Raw genomic sequence first — 20,273 nt, 5'->3', positions numbered from 1 at the left:
GGAGCCAGGCGACCAACCTGCGCTTCCACTACCCCCTGGGACAGCGGACCGCAGCAGAGCGGTAGCGCTGCGGCGTCCCAGGGGTTAAATGCATGCCAGGGGAGCGCGCCTTCCCTGTCTCACAGCCGGCGCCTCCCCCGCTGCACACAGCCCTCTCTGCATGCTGCCGACTGGTCCTGTGGCAGCGCTCCTCCCCCAGGCCAGCCTCCTCTCTGCTCCTCGGCGGCCATCTTCTCCAGAACGCATGGTGAACGCTGCTGGAAGCGCTGGACGGAAGCATCGTGGTCTGGGTCCCCCCGCATACCTCTCCTCCGCTGTGGTCAGGTCTGTGTATGCAGCGCTGTGTCCTACCAGGCCCTGTGTCTGTGTAGTTGAGTGATCAGCGCTGTTAGTGCAGGAATTGTTATTTCTCTGCATTGTATGTGACTGTGCTAGCGCTGCTGCCTGTAATCTTTTCTTCATCTAAACTGTCAGCTTTATTACTGTCCCTGTTCTTTCTGCTAAAGCCCTTGCGGTGCGGTGCTGCAGGGTGGTCTCTCGCCTATTTAATACTTAATTGGTGAGAGAGGTCACATACGTGGTGCCATCATGTCTGAAAGTGATTTTCCCCTCCGGCAAAGTACCGTTAGCGGAGGGGGAGGGTAGCGCGGAGGGCCTTTGCCGGCAGTGTTTGTCCATGGCGCGGCCTATTACGGTTACAGCACTGGTACAGGGGCCGCCCTGGGCTTGTTTCGCTCAGGCGTTAACAGCTTTAGTGGGCCAGTTAGCTCCGCAGCCCGCGTTTACTCCGATGGGTTTGTCCCAGCAGTCTGTGGTGTCGTCACCCATGCAGGGGTTCCCACGACAATTGGTGGTACCCCACAGTCTCCCTATTTCCCCGCTCCCGGGTTCTCAGGAGCCAGCGTGGGTTAACTCCCTGACGAGTTCTGTACAGCACTTGTCGGATGTGTTGCAAGGGGAGTCTGTGATGCGGCCTCATAAACGGCCGGTGGCGTCTCTGTCCGCTCCTTATGAGGATGACGAAGGGACGTCTGATGATGGGGAGATTCTAGATCCTTACGATCAGGAACCTCTCCATACTAAGGACGCTGATGCTAAGTCCAAAGTATATATTCCTGGACTTATTCGGGCGGTCCGCACAGCCTTGGTGATTGAGGACGAAGTTCCCCCAGCGGCTAAATCTAAGTATGCCTTTTTCAAAGATGTGAAGGGCGATGCCACAGTCTTTCCTCTTTCGGGTCAGTTGGTGGACCATTTAGAGGAGGCGTGGAAACAACCTGGCAAAAGATACCAGCCGCAGAGACGCCTGGCGGTGGCTTATCCGTTCGCGGATAATTATTTTGCGAAGTGGGAATCCCCTCCACAGGTGGATTCTCACGTGACCCGTCTTGTCCGTAGTGCCACATTGCCGATGCCATCCATGTCCTCCCTTAAGGATGCTACGGACCGCAAGGTAGAAATCTGCCTGAAGTCCGCTTATTCCCTTGCAGGGGGGGCAGCACGGCCGGCTATGGCCATTTGCTGGGTTGCCAGAGCGATGGAGCGCTGGGCGGATTCATTAGAGGCTTCTTTTGAATCCGACTGTCCGGCCGATCAGGCGGAGTTGATTGGCAATCTCCGTGATTCGGCCACCTACATCAACGAGGCGGCTCTAGACATTAGTACTCTGGTGTCTAGAATTTCTTCAGCAGCGGTAGCTGCTCGTCGCACCTTGTGGCTGCGATCCTGGAAGGCGGACGCAGATTCCAAGAAAGGTCTGGAAGCGTTGCCGTTTACCGGAGAAGTTCTCTTCGGTCCGGATCTGGATAAGATTGTGGCCACGCTGGCGGCAGCCAAATCTGCCTGTCTCCCGTCGGCCGCTGCTCCTTCTGGTTCGGGACCATCGTCCTTTCGGTCATCTAGGGCCCAGGGCAGGCCCAAACCACAGTCGTTTCCTCGACAGGCTGGCCCTAAGAAATCGGTCAAGCCCCGGAAGCAGGCATGGAGTACCAGACGTCCGGCCCCCAAGCCAGATGACAAGCCTGCGGCCTGACGGTCCGGGCCTCCCTTTGGGGGATCCCAGGGTGGGAGGCCGCCTGCTACAGTTCGCCCAGTGTTGGTCGACCACTACGACAGACACTTGGGTTCTGGAGGTGGTTTCTCACGGATACGCCCTCTCCTCCCGGCACAGACCCCCGGCTCGCTTCTTCACCACGGGTCTCCCATCAGACCGGAACAAGGCTACGGAGCTGCGGAAGGTATTGCACACTATGCTCCAGGCTGGAGTTATAGTGGCGGTTCCATTCTCCCAGAGGGGCCAGGGTTTCTATTCAAATCTATTTTTGGTACAGAAACCCAATGGGTCATATCGTCCGATTCTCAACCTCAAAGCACTCAACAAGTCTTTGCGGGTCCCGAAGTTTCGGATGGAGACCCTACGGTCCATCATTCTGGCGCTGGAACCTGGGGACTACTTGGTGTCATTGGACATACAGGACGCTTACCTGCATGTCCCTATTCTTTGGCGCCATCAACAGTTCCTCAGGTTCGCAATCAGCAGCGACCACTTCCAGTTTCGGGCGTTACCTTTTGGCCTGGCAACAGCACCACGTGTTTTCACCAAGGTGATGGCGGTCATGGCGGCTTCTCTGCGGCTGCAGGGAGTCCGCATGTTGCCGTATTTGGACGACCTGTTATTGGTGGCAGGATCTCCAGAGCTCCTGTTACGCCACTTGGACCTGACCATTGCACTGCTGCAACGGCACGGCTGGCTAATCAACTGGCAGAAGTCCACTCTAATCCCGTCTCGGAGGATTCTGCATCTTGGAGCCTTATTGGACTCGGGACAGCAAAGGATCTTCGTGACGGAGGACAAGATCTCTGCTTTACAGTCAAGGGTGCGCAGTTGTCTGCACAGCCGCCGGGTGTCCTTACACTCGGCGATGAGGTTACTGGGCTCCATGGTGTCGGTGTTCGACATGGTGGAATACGCCCAGTTTCACTCCAGACCTCTGCAGCACCTGATCCTGTCCAAGTGGAACGGGCTGACTCAGTCTCTGAAGTCCCAGACGATTGTGCTCACCCAGGAGGTTCGCCTGTCCCTTACGTGGTGGTTACAGACGACCCACCTCAACAAGGGACGTCCGTTCTGGGTTCCAAATTGGGTCCTGTTGACAACGGACGCCAGTCTTCGGGGCTGGGGAGCAGTTTCGGGTCCACACTTGTTCCAGGGCAGGTGGACGCCGACAGAAGCGGAGCTTCCAATAAATATCTTGGAACTCCGTGCGGTCTTCAATGCTCTCCAGCAGGCACAGCGGTTTCTCCAGGGTCGCCCGGTGCAGGTCCAGTCGGACAACGCTACCACCGTGGCCTACATAAACAGGCAAGGAGGAACTCGCAGTCGGGCGGCTCTCGTAGAGGTCTCTCGGATCCTGGTTTGGGCGGAGCGCAATCTTCCGGCCATATCAGCGGTCTTCATCCCGGGAGTGCTCAATTGGGAGGCGGACTTTCTAAGTCGCCAGGATGTTCATCCGGGGGAATGGTCCCTGCACCCGGACGTTTTTCAACTACTGGTGGACAGGTGGGGTCTTCCAGAAATCGACCTCATGGCGTCCCGGCACAACAACAAGTTGCCGGTGTACGGGTCTCGCACAAGAGACGAAGGGGCGTCTCTGGTGGATGCTCTGTCCGTCCGGTGGACGTTCCGGTTCGCATACCTGTTCCCTCCGGTCTCCCTTCTTCCACGGGTAATCCGGAAATTCAAACAGGAAGGAGGGACGCTCCTGTTGATAGCTCCCGCGTGGCCCAGACGGCACTGGTTCTCAGACCTTCAGGGTCTGTCCGTGGACATTCCTCTGCGGTTGCCGCTACGACCGGACCTTCTGTCTCAGGGTCCTTGCCTTCACCCGGACCTGACTCGGCTGTCTTTGACGGCGTGGCTGTTGAGACGGCCATGCTGAGGTCCCGGGGGTTTTCCAGCTCTGTGGTGCGTACCATGTTGCGAGCTCGGAAACCGTCTTCCGCGAGGATATACCATCGCGTGTGGCATACGTTCTTCCAGTGGTGTCGACCGAGAGGTTATGCACCGCGGGAGTTTCGTCTGTCTCGGATTCTCGCCTTCCTGCAAGTGGGACTAGATCATGGGCTTCGCCTTGCTTCTTTGAAGGTACAGGTTTCGGCCCTATCTGTCTGGTTTCACCGTAGGATTGCTACAATCCCGGATGTGCGCACCTTTATGCAGGGTGTTCTCCGCATTCAGCCGCCCTTTGTTCCACCTGTGGCGCCTTGGGATTTGGCTGTGGTCCTGAGGGCTCTCCAAGGACCGCCGTTTGAACCACTGGGCTCAGTGGATCTTAAATGGCTAACAGCTAAGACTGTTTTCCTTCTGGCATTGCTTCGGCCAGACGTGTTTCTGAGTTAGGGGCTCTTTCTTGTAGACCCCCTTTCTTGGTTTTTTATGGGAACAGGGCAGTGCTCCGCACTCGGCCCGAGTTTCTTCCCAAAGTTGTTTCCCAGTTTCATATTAACGAGGAAATAGTTGTTCCGGCCTTTAACTCACCGGGTCTTTCCGTGGGTGAGGCCTCTTTGGATGTTGTGCGGGCCTTAAGGACTTATGTTGACCGCACTTCTTCGTTTAGGAAGTCGGACGCTTTGTTTGTCCTCTTTGGCTTCCGTAAAAAGGGTTGGCCTGCTTCAAAGCAAACTTTGGCAGCCTGGATCCGTATGGCTATTTCTGAAGCTTATCTTCATGAAGGCCTACCGGTCCCTCCTTCTCTGAAGGCTCATTCCACTAGGTCTGTGGGTCCTTCGTGGGCAGCTCGACGTGGTGCCTCGGCAGTTCAGATCTGCAAGGCTGCTACGTGGTCTTCTGTCCATACCTTCGTGAGGTATTACAGGTTTGACACCTTCGCCTCTCAGGATGCTTCCTTCGGGCGGCGGATTCTCCTTTCTGCACAGGAGCGTCCCCACCCTTAAAGGATACTGCTTTGGGACATCCCCAAGGTATCCTGTGGATACCCTATGGACCCTGAAGTAGAAAATATGAGATATGGTAAGAACTTACCCTTGTTATCTCTATTTCTACGAAGTCCATAGGGTTCCACAGGACTCCCGCCCTGTCGCACCTGTGCTGCAGATGGGCTTTGCTCTGGTCACCGGTTTTCCGTCTCCCTCTGGTGAGAATGTGATTCTTGTATGTGTCCAGATCTTTGTTCTCTCTCTTCCTTCTCCTCCTCCGGCCTATGGCTTGGTAACTAACTGAGGTGCCTTGGCCCGGGGGCGGGGTATAGGAGGGGGACCTAGTGCATCCTGGGAGGCTGAAAGCTTAACTCTTTGGTGCCCTGCGACTGACGTCACACCTATACCCCAAGGTATCCTGTGGAACCCTATGGACTTCGTAGAAATAGAGATAACAAGGGTAAGTTCTTACCATATCTCATATTTTATCTACATCCCATTGTATATGGCTTTATCACAGAGTAGTATGTCTACTTATGAAAAAAAGAGAGCGGAGAATGTGCATATTATGTGACAGCAAATCTGTTTTAGCATATAGACCTGCAAAACAGCGTAAAGTGTTTCAGACCTGGCGGTTATCATTACTTCCCATGGATCCTTCCATGGAATCTTCTATACTGCAAGTGCAACAATAGGTGGAGATGACTGTAAACTTGTGTAACGCAAAATAAATACAGCCTCAATATTTCTATATGGTCATTAAATACCTAAGGTGGGTAAATATAACTCCATGAACAGTATTTGACAGTATAAAAGTACAGGGACAAAAGCACAACTATGATATAAAATATTACACTTTTAGGTGATGTTTTTATATTTACAGACGCAGGCAGCACATTTCATTCACATACCAAAAGCGCTGCAGTCAGCGTATGCTGAAACCAGACAATAAAATTGTGGAATTCACTTCTTCATACATGCAGTAATACAGCACATGTCCAACAGTGTCATCGTAATGCCCAACCGTCCTACTATTTGGAAGACTGTACTGTAACCAGGACTTTCCTCCCAATTTGTGGGATGTTTGGAAGTCTTATATTGCTGCAGGTGACTCCACAGTGTGCACCATTAATACATGTAGTTTTTCTGGAAGACAAACGCACACAGGGTGTGACATACTTGCTGACTCTCCAGGAATGGCAAGCAGGCTGCCGAAAATCGGGTAGTGCTCCCGGCCGCCTGCAAGAGAGGGCAAGTCTCCCGCTACGTCCCCCACCTACGAAAAATACCTCCCACCCTCCCCGAAGCCTCCCAATTAACCAGTGAAGTGGACAGTCCGTGAGGGCCTATGACAAGATTCGTGCTGAATCGCGTCATCATATTCCTGACCCTGCTTTACAATGTCGGTAAACTCTGCATTGCATAGCGGGGGCAGGGCTATGTCTCCGCACCTCCCCACCATTGCTACCGCCATGCCCCCTGCAGTGCCGAGCTGGCTGCCCCCTCCCAAAGGGGGCAGCTAGAAAGTTGGCAAGTATGGGGGTGACCACACCCCTGTCTTGCTATGGAGACCTCCGATGTTGGGGTACTAGTTTCCCCGCCCTGGGCTTATCTAGGGGGCCAGGCCAGACATAGAGGCCTCCTCGGCTTGGTCTTTGAAGTGCATAATTTGCAAAGCAGGGATGACCATACACCCATGCCTGGCCACGCCCCCAGTCCAGTACTGGTGCTCCAATGATGTCTCTGCAGTCCTGGATATAATTTTTGAAAGCGTAGTCCAGATTTTTAAACCTTCTTTGCAGTCTACCAGAATCAGGGCACAGTTTCAGCTAAATTATAGTGTGCTCAGTTAGTTCTGGTTGAGGTTGAGCAGATTGCTTATTTTGTCCCTTTTTTGTTGGAAGCTATGATATAGGCACAGTTACTTCTAAAGTAAAGGAGCACATTCACATTTTCCTGAAATGATCCCCAATGGGATTTTCTCATCAGACCCATCCATTTTGTCAGATACTTGGAGAAAGATGAGTCAAAACTTCTAAAGAGGACATGTGAATAAGTTTCCCATAGCAACCAATCAGCTTCTATCTTTCATTTCATAAAATGTACTAGATAAATGATAGCTAGAAGCTGACTTGTTGCTATGGGAAACTTCTCTTTAAAATGTTTGATACGTCTCCCCATTTTTTGGGGAGTGGGAATGTTAATTAAATCTAGTCAAGGCAAAACACTTCTATTTACAAATAACTCTTTATATAGTTATAAAGTGTTTACTAGAAATAAACATATTTTTCTTTGAACTTTGAGATCCGTTGTTCATTTGGATTTCTTCAATCTACACATCCATTCGCTAACAAAAATACTGTTCGTTTTTCTTTAAAAACATAAAAAAATGTAAACAATTTCAAATCGTGAAATTCATCATCCACTTTCCTGAGTTTGTTTGGCACGTCGATAAATAAATATATCTGCATCTCCTTAAAATCTCCTGAAGAAAGAAAAAGACAGCCAGATTGGAAAGTAATAATGCGATCTCAGTCATAACAAAAGCTGATAATAATATCGATGAGTTCTCATAAGTGCCTGCATTTATCTATAAACACATCAATTTTCATACTTTCTCTTTCCAGCTTTCCGAAAAAAAAGAGATTGTGCACAAATGATATTGCGACTAAAGTCTTTACTTGTGGATTTGTATTGCACGGTAGTTAGTACTGCTACCCTTTTTTGTAATATGTTCTTTAGCGTTGAAAGAAAAAAACAAAAATCTAAAAATATTTTATAAATTATTGGAGGACACAAAGTCAATTTCAGCAGCAATGAAGATATTTTCCTTTTTATATTTTTTTTCTTGCCAAATCCTGATTGTTTTTCATGATACGCCCACCAGTGTCACATGACTCCTTCTGAAAGCATTCCATATATTTATAGCAGCAGGTGAGGGTAATAACCCTCATATATAATGTCATGAAGGCATCTCGTCTGGATCTGGACTTACCTCAGGAGGAGGTAAAATAGAACAGCATTTGACTATTTTAATATCAGAATCACCAATTTAAAAAAAAATACTTTAAATTTTCATCTCTTCTCACACTTGCCAATTTGAAGTTTAAGTACTCCTTTGTAATGGAGCTGAAGGACTTGATAAAATTCTTTGGGCATAGCATGAAAGCCGGGCTTTGGCAGCTGGTTGTCATAGTAGTGATGGCTAATTGGTTTCCCGTTTAGATTTTTGGAGAAAGGCCAGAATCCATATAGTTTGACGTCCTCGCAGAGTTCTATGGCTGCGCTGGTTATCATGAATCCAGTGGAGAGGCGGTAAGCCCTTACACCCCTCCCTCTCCAAAACTGAGCAAGGCTTTTAAGATAATTGGGATGAAAAAAAATAGCTCTCTGTTTCGCTTGGTACTTTTTCAATACGTGATGTACCTCAAAAGAGATGGCTGTGTTGCTGCTGTATGAAAAGGCGGGCAATAATAGGAATGAGTATCCGTAACTTGTAAGGTTTTTCAGAAATGCCGTCTTCATCTCGTTTAGTTTTCCATATCTGTAAAAACAAAAAGCCCAGAAATGTTACGTAATTCAACAGTGACATTGTTATATGCATCCACTGTTGATAATGGAACGGTGTTTAGTGAAGTTATCACTTATCGCACTTACTGTAGTAATGTCATATGTTTATTAATTGTTAGGCACAACTGTTTAATTTGAGGAACAACATGATATGTAATATTTACATCAAGTGTTATAATAACGCAAATATTATGCAAAGACATTGGATTGTTTTGGACAGTTAGGGGCAAATCCAATTAGCCGCAAGATTTTTGTGGCAAAATTTATTGCAGTCATAACAACCATTTTTCATTAACCCAGGTATGCGTGTGCCTGATTTCAGCGCTATCCAATTGAAGAAAAGGTTGCAGTAATTTTTCCCACAAAAACCTGCAGAGATTTTTTTAAATTTGGGAAACAGCATTGATTTATATTCCTGTCCCAAAGAAAATAACACTTTTAAATGCTGCAAATGGCTGATTTGTGCATTTTTTAAAAAAGTAAAAAAAAAAATGCTAAAAAGCTAACTTTTGTCATGTAAATGCAAATTAATAAAATGTAAAAATTAATAAAAAAGTTAAAAAAGGTAATTTTGAGGTAATTTGAGTACAATTTAAAAAGGTAAAAATAATTAAATTAAATTTGGGGTGAATAAAAAAATTAAATAAAAAAAAATGTTGGGGTAATTTGAGGCCATTTCTTTCACCCCCAATAAAGACATGTAATTATTGGACTAATTAAGTTAATTGGAAACTCCAAGGGGTTCTGAAGCAAGTCCCAACATTTTTAACTTAAAATATGGATTTTCCGACACTTTGCACCTGTTCTGGTGCTGCTGTTAATTTCTACTGAAAAACCTAGTGATGTGAGATTTATGAAAAATTCTTGGCCATATGAATATGCCCCTTAGTTAAGATTTGTATTATTATCAAAAATTTGTCAGTTACAAGCCTCAAGATTTTTTGCTGTAATATTCCTGTGGGATCACTGATGAGTTCTATAGGAGAAAAGTGCTGTATAAATAAAATGAATATTATAATTTTTATTTTATTTATGATTGAGTTGAAGTCCCCATTATGATGGGGAAGATGTGACATCCGTAGACAAGTGATGTGCTAGATTCAGCACAATTTGACATTTTCTCTTCCCCAATTCAGCATGTTAAAGAATAAATATTATTTCCCCTTATATAATGAATTAATGCATTTGTGTGAAGTAAATTTAAGCTAATAATATAACCGTGCAATGTGTATAAGTAATAAAATATTGTTAGGCAACAATATATACTAGAAATAATAAGTCTTAAATGAATAAAACCTTGCACATAGAAAATGCATCCTTATAGAAATATATATATTTTTAACTTCAAAAATGGCAGAATGCCAAGAAGCCGTGTTACATAAAATGTTGTTTTTAAGGCTTACATAATATGTTATTTCTTGCCAAGTGTAATCTAAATGCTCACAGAAGTTTCCTAAAATGGCAGGTCGTAAATGACTATGCAAAAAGACACTGTCCATCTTGCTATACAAAGATCGCGGGCTCGAGATATTAACATCCATCTGTTACCAGCGATCACGATCACGGATATCGTGGAGAGGGGCCAAAGCAAGTTGGCACAGACGCTATTCTTTTCATGATGAAGGAACTATTTCTGGAATTCAAGAGACTTTTGACCAATGAACATTAAGTACATTTGAATATACTGTAGGCAATAGGAATTGGGATGTCACTTTAAATTCTAAAGAGGCAAGATTATACATACAGATTAAATGTTGGCACTATTTACTCATGAATACTGTAATAGGCTATGGTATATAAGTAAGCTGTTGAAATAAGATAACTGAGAGCTTTTGCATATGAAGCCACAAGCATACAGCAATCAATATTGCTGATTTGTAATGCTCTGCTGAAATATTATATAAAGAAAATTTTTCATATGGAAAGTACAAATTATCTGATCACCTTAATAAGCATTCGAGATGTTATTACATCTTAGCGTTATTCACTGATAAACGGCGAAGCAGGAGCAGCTTTAGCGGCATGGTACGTACCCTAATTATTCATTTCCCCAGATGTCTTTAGGCTTCTGCAGGTAGAAATGTATTTCCAAAGTCCCAAGATGCAACAGCAGAGCGGGACGGGTACTAATGGGCCCTCATGTCATTTCCTGAGTGACAGACCAGTGGGTGCCAAAACACTGGCCAGAAATGAAAGCAGTGCGAGGGAGCAATGGCTATCAGCCCTTGTTTGAAGGCAGTTTTTCTAATGTGCAAATCTTGGTCATTTGGGACCCCCTCACTGCTAAGACCAACAGTCGCCACTACATCTCTAAACTTGCACTCTTTCACAGTAAATACTTCCCCATTTTTATTTTATTTTACAGTGTATATATATATATATATATATATACATACACATATATATATATATATATATATATATATATTTGCAATATATGTCTATTGAATTTTCGACAAACGTACAAACAAACAGTAGTCAAGTACCTATACCGGGATGCAGTCAGGGAGCCGACGGTCGAAATGCCGACCGCCGGCTTCCTGACTGTCTAATCCCGGCAGGGGTCTAATGACAGGCGTCCAAATCCCGATGCCTGTCATTTTACCTATGCCGGGAGCCCGACGCCTGCCTACCGATTGAAGACAGCCGTGGGGAGGGAGGGTTAGGTTAGGGGCTCCCGTGGGGGACTTAGGGTTAGGCTCCCCCCCCGGGAGGGTTAGGTTAGGGTAAGGGGGGGTTAGGGTTAGGCTCCCCCCCGGGAGGGTTAGGTTTAAGCTGCGGGGAAGGGGGGTTTAGGGTTAGGCACTTGGGGGGAGATTAGGGTTAGGCACCCCTAAGGGAGGGTTGGGGGGGTTAGGTTAGTAATAGTTGAAATACTTACCAGTTGGGATCTTCACTGCCGTTCTTCCGGCGTCAGGATTTGAACATGCATCCTGAGGTATTTCATACCGATCCTCCTATACCAGCGTGATAGCACCTTGTACTGAGTTTTTATGACTAACAGAGCTTGCATATGTATTAGGAAAGATCTTGTAAAATCCAATGAAATCTGCAAATCCTGTTCCCAGTTGTTAGTGAATTTAGGGGACTCTGTAAACATGCGCCATCAACAGGTTATAACACAAAGAGAGGAAAAGTGATGGACGTGAAGGGGCCAGGCATATGTCCTTAAAAAGGGTCAGTGGTCTACGGCAGGCCAGCTGAACATCTCGGCTTTACACAAAATGTTTGAGTTGTAGATAATGCCAAATCTCTGCGCCCAGCACTGCCTATTTAGACTGCAAGGAGCTAAAAGAGAACACATCCTCATCGAACCACCAGCTGGCCCGCCCCCCTAGGACTTCCTGTTGTGCCCAAATATGAAATGCAAAACTAGAGGTACGTGGAGATAAATCAGGGTTACCAAGATAGTATATAAATGTAATCTTAATTCATGACAATTATTAAAGTCCCTATCAGTCTTTGGCATGGCAACATACATAATTGATCGTAAACGATGGAAGGCGCCTAAACTTACTTCAAGGCAATGATGCTTGGATTTACTGTGACAAGGTCTGTCTTCTTTCCAACATCAGCACTAACATTTCCCAAAATAGGGGGAAGGTTACACCTGGAACAAAGAGCAGAGTGCCATTATTAACTAAAATATGTTTGACATATCATAATTCCGACTCAGCGTGTAATTTTGTCTACAAACATTTAAAGGACAACTCTAACTACGTTTATGTTTTCTGTGGCACTGCATAAATTGAACTTTATGGGTCCTGTGAAGTAGCCGATCAGGCGAGTTCCAGGATGTCTGCCTCAGTCAAGCATTACTCTATTTCCTCCTACTGCAAGTAGGAAAAATCCCACCATGCCTCAAGGTTTAGTGAGGAAGGCCCTGGCCTCCAAGGTATGTAAGATTTTAGATGAATGTTTAACCCTACTGTAAAGGTGCGTACACACACTAGACTATTTTGCACGGTTTGGCTGATTTCGACTCATCGGAACGACAAATCGTGTAGTGTGTACGAAATCGAATGATAACGATGCGCGTTCCCGCTGGTCATTGGTCGCATCCTCAGATCTTCCCTGCATGATAAGGCCCTCTCCTTATCAGCTACCACCGTAGCCCCAGCATAGGCTACCAGAACTCTATACCTACAAGGATTCATCACCACAGAATGCAGGTTAGAATGTACTGTAGAATAGACACACTTTGTTAAGGCAAGCCAAAAACAAAGCAGAGCAGTAAAGCAATGTAGAGCATTCAGCAGTATACACCAAGCCTCACTAGTCACAGAGTAGAACGGCACAGAGCTAAAATGGCGACCGCTTTATATACCCCCTAGATCAGGAATGGCCAACCTGTGGCTCTCCAGCTGTTGTAAAACTACAAGTCCCAGCATGCACTGCTTCAGTTTTGCTATTAGGAAATGCTAAAACTGTGGCAGGGCATGCTGGGATGTGTAGTTTCACAACAGCTGGATAGTCACAGGTTGGCCAGGCCTGCCCTAGATAGTCCAGCCCATTATTTAAATTTGGCAGAAATCTTTAAGATAATCGGCAGGTGTTTTGTTAAGCAAACGATATATCGTGCATGATCTAACGATCTGGAAATAGTTAACGATGCACGATATATCGTTAGGGCGTTGGTCGCATTGCACAGTGTGTATGCACAATATCGTTTGTCCGGGAGCTCAAGGGAAATCGTTGATGACATCACATCATTTGCAGGTCGTCTAGCGTGTAGGGGCCTTAAAACCTTCTACCCACAGTGTAGTCACCATTTTTATCAATATTGTCCATTTGTAGTGCCAACAAATTACACAGGAGTCAGGGAAAATCAAATGAACATGCCATGAAAAACAATACTTAGAAAGTACAATGACAGATTGAAGGGGGCTGATTTAGCAGCACTTGGTAAACTTTACCTAATTTCTTAAATTGTTAAACAGACATTAATTAATATTAATATAATTTATCAGTAACAATAAGGGGTAAATTTACTAAAGTGAGAGCTTTTAAAAGTGAGTTTTAAACGTTATGTTGCCCATAGCAACCAATCAGATTCTAGCTATTATCTTCTAGAAGGTGCTAGTTAAATGTTAAGTAGAATCTGATTGGTTGCTATGGGCAACATCACATTTAAAACTCACTTCTAAAAACTCTCACTTTAGTAAATTTACCCCTAATAATGTAATTAAGAGGGACTATAGAAATCATTAAATCTATAAACACAGTATAAAGCCAAAACATGATTTGCCCATTTTGTTGTTCGTCATAAAAAAAACAACATAAACATCAAAAACAAAAAAAACCCACATTTAAATTAAAAAAAAAAAAGGAATCAGATTGCATGGCCTGACCATAAAATATCTGGATTTACTCAATTTAGACATACAGGTGCTTGGCAATATAGTATTAAAGTGAAAATCACTGCGCTAAAGGATGGTATATCAGTGTAGCTGCTTAATTTAATAACTTTCAGTGATATAAAAATAGAATCAAGCGTTTGTATCTGTTTAAAAATGTGTAGCACAATACCTGTCCCTATCTACGCTTAACTTCATTTCCGGCTGGTTCCCTACTTTTGCACAAATGCTCCGTCTTCTGCTGCTGGAGAGCAGTGGACAACAGCGCGTATAACAGAACGCTCCAGCACAGCATAAGGCAAACAGACCAAAATTCGTACTGCAAGCAGCGGAAGACGGAGCATTTGGGGTTGCGTATCATATATGTAATTCATAATGCAGACAGTGATGAAATGATGACAGGTTAGAATGTTGACATATTTTCCCTGGTGGCACAGTAGTGACTTTCCTGCTTCTGACAGCTGAATCAGCTCCAGTCCCGACAGTCATGTGAGTTTAATTTCGAGGTCTAACCTCCGATCTCTGGTGTTTGGGTGAATATTTTTCCCCTATCCCTAATACTAATCCCTCCTCCTCCTCCTAGAGCAGAGGTTCCCAACCACGGTCCTCAAGGCACACTAACAGTCTAGGTTTTAAGGATAGCCATACTTGTGCACAGGTGTTTTAATTAGTACCTCAGTTATTTTGATGTAACCATCTATGCTCAGTCATGGATATCACTAAAACCTGGACTGTTAGTCTGCCTTGAGGACCGAGGTTGGGAAACACTGTCCTAGAGGCTAACCCTAACCGCTACTCCCGGCAGCCAATGGCGTATCTATAATGGATGCAGGGTGTGCGGTGCACGCAGGCCCCTGAGTTCAGGGGAGCCCATATCGCACACCCTGCACCCATATGTAGTTATACTTACCTCTCCGCAGTCTCCGGAGTCTTGTGCCTGCCGGCAACCGGAGCTGCAGAACAGCAGAAATCACAGGAAAAATGGCCCGATGGTCATTTTCCCGGTGATTTGTGCATGTGCACTCGAGATGTCCCCAGGAATAAGGAACAAGTGCCATTTTCTCGGAAACCTGTGCATGCACAGTAGACTCTCTAGCAGCAAGCCAATGTCTACTGCGCTGCTAGAGAGCAGAGCCAGCCCTCTCCACTCTTAAAATGCCCCTGCCCGCAACCTAACCTTAACCCTCTCACCCGCAGCCTAACCCTAGTGTCGACATTCTGCCATTCACATGCACATGCCTACAAGTTTGCCAGTTGACATTTTAACAATATCGACATCATAACTGTCGACATGAATGTTGACAATTTCGTTTTTGACCTTTTGACTACATCCCAGTATAAAGATCGCCTCCATTTAAAGTAGATATGTGGGTAGCACAGCAGAAAGGGCATCAGTATGCTCAACATGTATTTTACTACTTTCACTTTCTTGCTTAAAGGATGCAGCGACAGCACTCACGTCACTGACTTGGACCAGTCATAGATATGACTTTGTTAACAGGATAAGTTTATGTTGTGTCAGAGATAAATCTAGCACTGGGGCTAGGAAGACTGTATGTGAAACATGTAAACTTCATAACATAACACGGAGCATTAAAAGTGGGCACGGATATAGGAAACCAATGGTTGGCTACCATTAATGTTCTCAATTGGATGAAAACATTTTTTTCCATTCGATATCCATTTCACAATGATTGCCACCATTGCATGCTGGTATCCGATGGCTGTCCGATGGTTCATTCCATCCATTTAGCTGCAGACACCCCTGTAAGCGGTCCGGAGCATGGCTCTATTGCACATAGGCAACATCCTGACTCCTACTGCTCATGAGCATGGTTTAACCATTAATGATTAAACCATTTACTAGTTTTATTTTGATGGATAAATGTTATCACAAGGCAAATTGCGATGATGGCATCGCCACTAATATTCTTGCGATGGCCATCCCTGAATGAAAAGAATAAGGTATACGAGAGTTCACTTTCACGACAGAGAGAGACTATGGGCTGTTAACTTATGAAAGAGCGCCACCTACTGTCCCAACAGTATAGTCAATCCAGTATACCTAGTTTGTTAGGTCATGCTCCAAACAAAAGGACACATATATGGAGCATGCTGAATTATACCCTACTCTGACAATACACTGTGACTGCCAGCATTTGTCTTCTTGCCACAAGATTTACAGGAGTTCAGATCTCAGTGACGTTCACTCTCCAGTTAATATATCATTAATCGCTCGAGTGATGGATATAAACTGCAATGTCGTTAGTTGTTCAAGAACAAAGCAAAGGACAATGACTTAATGTACTCCAGATCTCAAGTGTTCTTTAATCTAACAGATCATTATAGTTTAACGATTTACAGCAGCAGGAGTATTATCTACAATCAAAAAGGTATCATATCCCTTTACCTTGATAAACTGGGCTCTAAATACTAGCACTACATTGAGATCAGGAGATTAAAAATATTAATATGGCCCATAAATACTGCCGTTTGCTCAGCAGCCTATTGAAAAATATCTAAGTGCTTTTACTGGTTTCATTTAATTTCTCAGCTTCTATCACTGTGGGGGAGAATTATCAAACCTTTTCAGAGAGATCAAGTGGAGAAATTGGCCAATGCAAACCAATGAGCTTCTAACTATCACTTCAGAGACTGTGCTAGATAAACTACAATTAGAAATTATCTATATCCAAAGCTTGATACATCTCCCCCTAGGACTTTGTACCTCTTACGAAATGGCTTATACAGCTCAAACTTTGATTTGCCTGAAACTTGGCAGTAACTTGCTCATCACTAACCCTGGTGTCAGTGCCGTAACTTCAAGTTACAGTGCCCGGTGCAGGTCACGCCCCTGAGCGCATGATGTCATACCGCGAGAGGCGGGGCTGCCAGCGACAGGAACAACAGCGCTGTCTCTGGAGCATCTTAAAGGTTGCTCCGGGGGGCTGTTATGGCTCCAGTCTGCCATTTGCAGCGTTAGAGGACACTCCTGGTGGCGCTTCCTCTGCGATTCTGGCTGCATGCTACCATTCCAGGCACCCTGCTAGCCAGATACAGGGACCGTGCTAGCCAGATACGTGGACCGAGGGTAGTCGGCAGTGCCGCCCGCAGAGCGATGCGCTCTGTGCGGCCGCATCCCCTCGCCCGTAGCTAGTTACGGCCAAGCCTGGTGTATATGTATTGAAGAAATACATACACATGGGCTTTCCTTTAAAAGCAATTAGCATGTTTTCCATTCCGTTTCTTTCATTTCAGAACAGTGGTAATGATTGATTGGTTCTTACCTAAAGACAAAATCTGACTGGTCGATTTCGGCCCCACAGCTGCTGTTGGTTAGTATTCCGCCATTTCCAACTACAGCACATTGCTTGAAGGGAATTCCTACGAAGGGCTGCGACTGTAATACAAATCAAGAACATTCCTCTTGTGTTCCCTATTTTAAACACAGCAGAGCATGTGGTACAAGCAAAAGCAAAGCAACTTTATATTATTTAGTACATAATCCTATCACATATATTAGACACATATATCTCTCTATCTATGCATCATAACTTTATATTCATGCTACCTGGTCTTGGAACTACATAATAGCATTTCCCTTATTAACCCTCTCACCATATAACTTCTGAGATGTTCCTCCCAGCTAGAAGGGCCTTGCGGAGGCCAAAATTGTCTATGGTGGCACTGCATGCCACAATTTGTGTACTAGCACCTACATTTCTGTCAGAGTGTGATTGCTTGTGGTAGAGCAAGATGGAGGCCTGTGTGTGGGGAGTAGGAATCTACACTGGCCATTGGCAGGAGCTAGGCAAAGCATGGGTGATGCATATGAAGCAGGCACACCATTTTGTGACTAGATTTGTGGATCAGGGCAAAAATAAACTGAGAGACGACTGAAATGAGACAAAGGAAATGAGAGAGAGCTCAGACTTAAGCGTTGTTCCTTGCTGTGCAGAGGCTGGGGCCCATGACAACTCCACTCTGCCACCCACAGCTCTAAACCGGCGTAGATCGGGTCTTGTCCAGTCATTTTAGTGGGAAGGACATTGTTCCGGAATCGTTATGTAATGCCGGCAGTCGGGATGCCTCCTGTCAAAATACCGACAGCCAGGGGCGTATCTAGATAGGAGAGGGCGCGTGGGCAGTCTCCGTCACGAGCCCCCTCCTCTCCGTCCTGCTGCTGGCTACACACTGAGCGGTGCGCGGCCAGCGCCGCACTTATAGTGCCCAGAGTTTATAGCGCATGCGCAGGTCACTGGGAAGGGTCGCGGCGGCCATTTTCCCTGTACTGCGTATGCCATTTTTTTACAGGCACAGACACTACAGCCGATGTGGGAATCTGGAGAGGTAAGTTTTATGGGTGTAGGGTGTGTGCTGTGGCCCCCCCCACGTGCCCCGCACACTTTGCACCCATTATAAATACGTCCCTGCCAACAGCGGCATCCAAATGGTTGGTATCCCGACCTTCTCCCCCTAACCCTCCCTTCTTGTAGCCTAGCCTTAACCCTTCCCACCCTGCACCCTAACCCTCCCCATTAGTGCCTAAACCTAAGTCTCCCCCTTTAGGGCCTAAACCTGACCCACCCCAGGGGTGCCTAACCCTAACCTCCCTGCCCCAAAGCCTAATGCTAACCCTGCTATGCTACCTAAAAGTAACACTTCTCCTCCCCCCCCCCCCCCACTGCGGCTAACAGCTGAGTCGCCTACCTTTTTCAGGCTAGCGTCTTCTCTGTATTCCGGCGTCGGGATTAAGATAGGTGTCTGTATGTCGATGCCTATTTTAAGTCCCGTGTCGGGCTTCCACCGTCGGGATTCAGACCAGCGGCATGCTGTCTGCCGGTCTGGTAACTACATCCCGTTGTTCCTACCAGCTGTATTTAGGTGCAGAAGCACATTTCTAGACACACTTTAAAAAAGCAAGAATCTCAAAAGACAAATTAAAGGTACCCACACACATAGCGATTTTTTCCCCGATCTGGCCGATTCCGACACATTGGAACAACAGATCGGGTAAAAAATGCCCACTCATGATCACGATGCGATGCGTGCCTCCGAAGGTCGCACATCACATCTTCAGATCTGCCGTGCAGTACGGCAGATCTGACAATCTAGGACACAATGCACTATAAAAGAGTCTGGCTGCAGAAGATCGTATGAAGATTGGACAGCATATCGTGTGCAGATCGTGTGCTGATCATGTGCTGAGCTGCCGGGGAGAATTTCAAGGGAAATCGGACACATCGTCGGATTGTAAGTATATCGGTGTGTGTGTGGGCACCTTTGCTCTCAGGATATTTACGGGACAAAGGAGGCAAAACCGAGCAGTATTTTAGGAAACAACAAAAAAAATTTAACATTTTACTTAATGAAAGGGGTGAATCTAAAATAATGGGAGGTTAATATTATGTATATAGAGCTTCTCCAAGTTCTTCCACCTCACCTTGATGGACTCTAGTTTGCAGAATTGTCTCCTGAAAGTATAGTAGACATACTGTACACCGGGCGGATCATTTCGGTGCACCACCAAAGCGTTTTATGCCAAGGTGGTCTTTTTCAAACCTTTTATACCAAGCATCCAGTGAGTTTTTTTCTATAGTGTCCCACTGGCATTTGCACATTATGAATTGTATTTATTTAGAACAGGGGTGGGCAATAAGCGGTTCTCCAGGAGTTGTTGAACTACAAATCCCAGCATGCCTTGCAACAGTTTTAGCATGGCTAAATAGCAAAAATGTGGCAGGTCATGCTAGGATGTGAAGTTCTACAACTACTGGAGGGCTGAATATTGCCCACCCCTAATTTAGAAAACAAATTCAACATCACACTCTAAAGAAAAATGTATTAAAAAAATATAATTCAACAGCAGCCATCTTGTTCCTTACTTCCCTGCATCTCCCGTATCCATGGCGCACTACTTTCTTAAAGTAACAGGTACCGGTACAATATAACATTACAAAGAGTTTTACTAATAACAGAACTCATTCAATCTTGGACCACTTTCAGAACGATACAAGTAGGCAGACAAGGTTTTTTCTCCATGACTTGCAAAATGACTTAGGCAAGCATAATGTATTCTCCTTGGCTCTCCAAAAACATACCATTATACAGTCATTTGGAACTACGCCTGAAATTAGTGCTTTGCGCTGCTTAACTGTGGTCCTTTTTCTTATTATTATTCTGTAAATGCTGATTACCGGTTAAAACTTTTAGAACACCCCCATTTTTTTGAGTTTTTATTGAAATGTAAGCAATTCAAGTCCAGCGAATAACCGGAAATTGTGGAAAGGAAAGGGGTGAACTGCTAGAGGTTAAAAAAAGAAGTTTAGTTTAGCAAAAACTGAAAATTAATGTCAATTTCAGAGTTATATTAAAAAAAACCTTGTCAGAGAACAAGTAATGGGTCAAAAA

At 45.4% G+C, this 20,273-nt stretch overlaps 1 protein-coding gene across 3 annotated transcripts in view; it reads right to left on the bottom strand.

Annotated features, from left to right (window-relative positions):
- Positions 1 to 7,238: 7,238 nt before the first annotated feature.
- The window catches only part of ST8SIA6 (ST8 alpha-N-acetyl-neuraminide alpha-2,8-sialyltransferase 6), a 186,975-nt gene continuing 173,940 nt past the window's right edge, over positions 7,239 to 20,273 (bottom strand). For all 3 annotated transcript variants that reach the window (XM_088478648.1, XM_088478646.1, XM_088478647.1), the window contains 3 exons: positions 17,150 to 17,262; positions 12,023 to 12,115; positions 7,239 to 8,479 (listed from right to left, as the gene is read on the bottom strand). In XM_088478648.1, the coding sequence (XP_088334774.1) occupies positions 8,011 to 8,479; positions 12,023 to 12,115; positions 17,150 to 17,262 (675 nt within the window). In that variant the 3' untranslated portion in view covers positions 7,239 to 8,010. The remainder of the gene's footprint in view (positions 8,480 to 12,022; positions 12,116 to 17,149; positions 17,263 to 20,273) is intronic.

This window comes from Taudactylus pleione, unplaced genomic scaffold (assembly GCF_031769625.1).
Source record: "Taudactylus pleione unplaced genomic scaffold, aTauple2 ptg000216l, whole genome shotgun sequence".
Lineage (NCBI taxonomy): Eukaryota > Metazoa > Chordata > Amphibia > Anura > Myobatrachidae > Taudactylus > Taudactylus pleione.
Note: the sequence above shows the minus strand (reverse complement) of the source record. Positions and strands in the feature narration are given on the sequence as shown.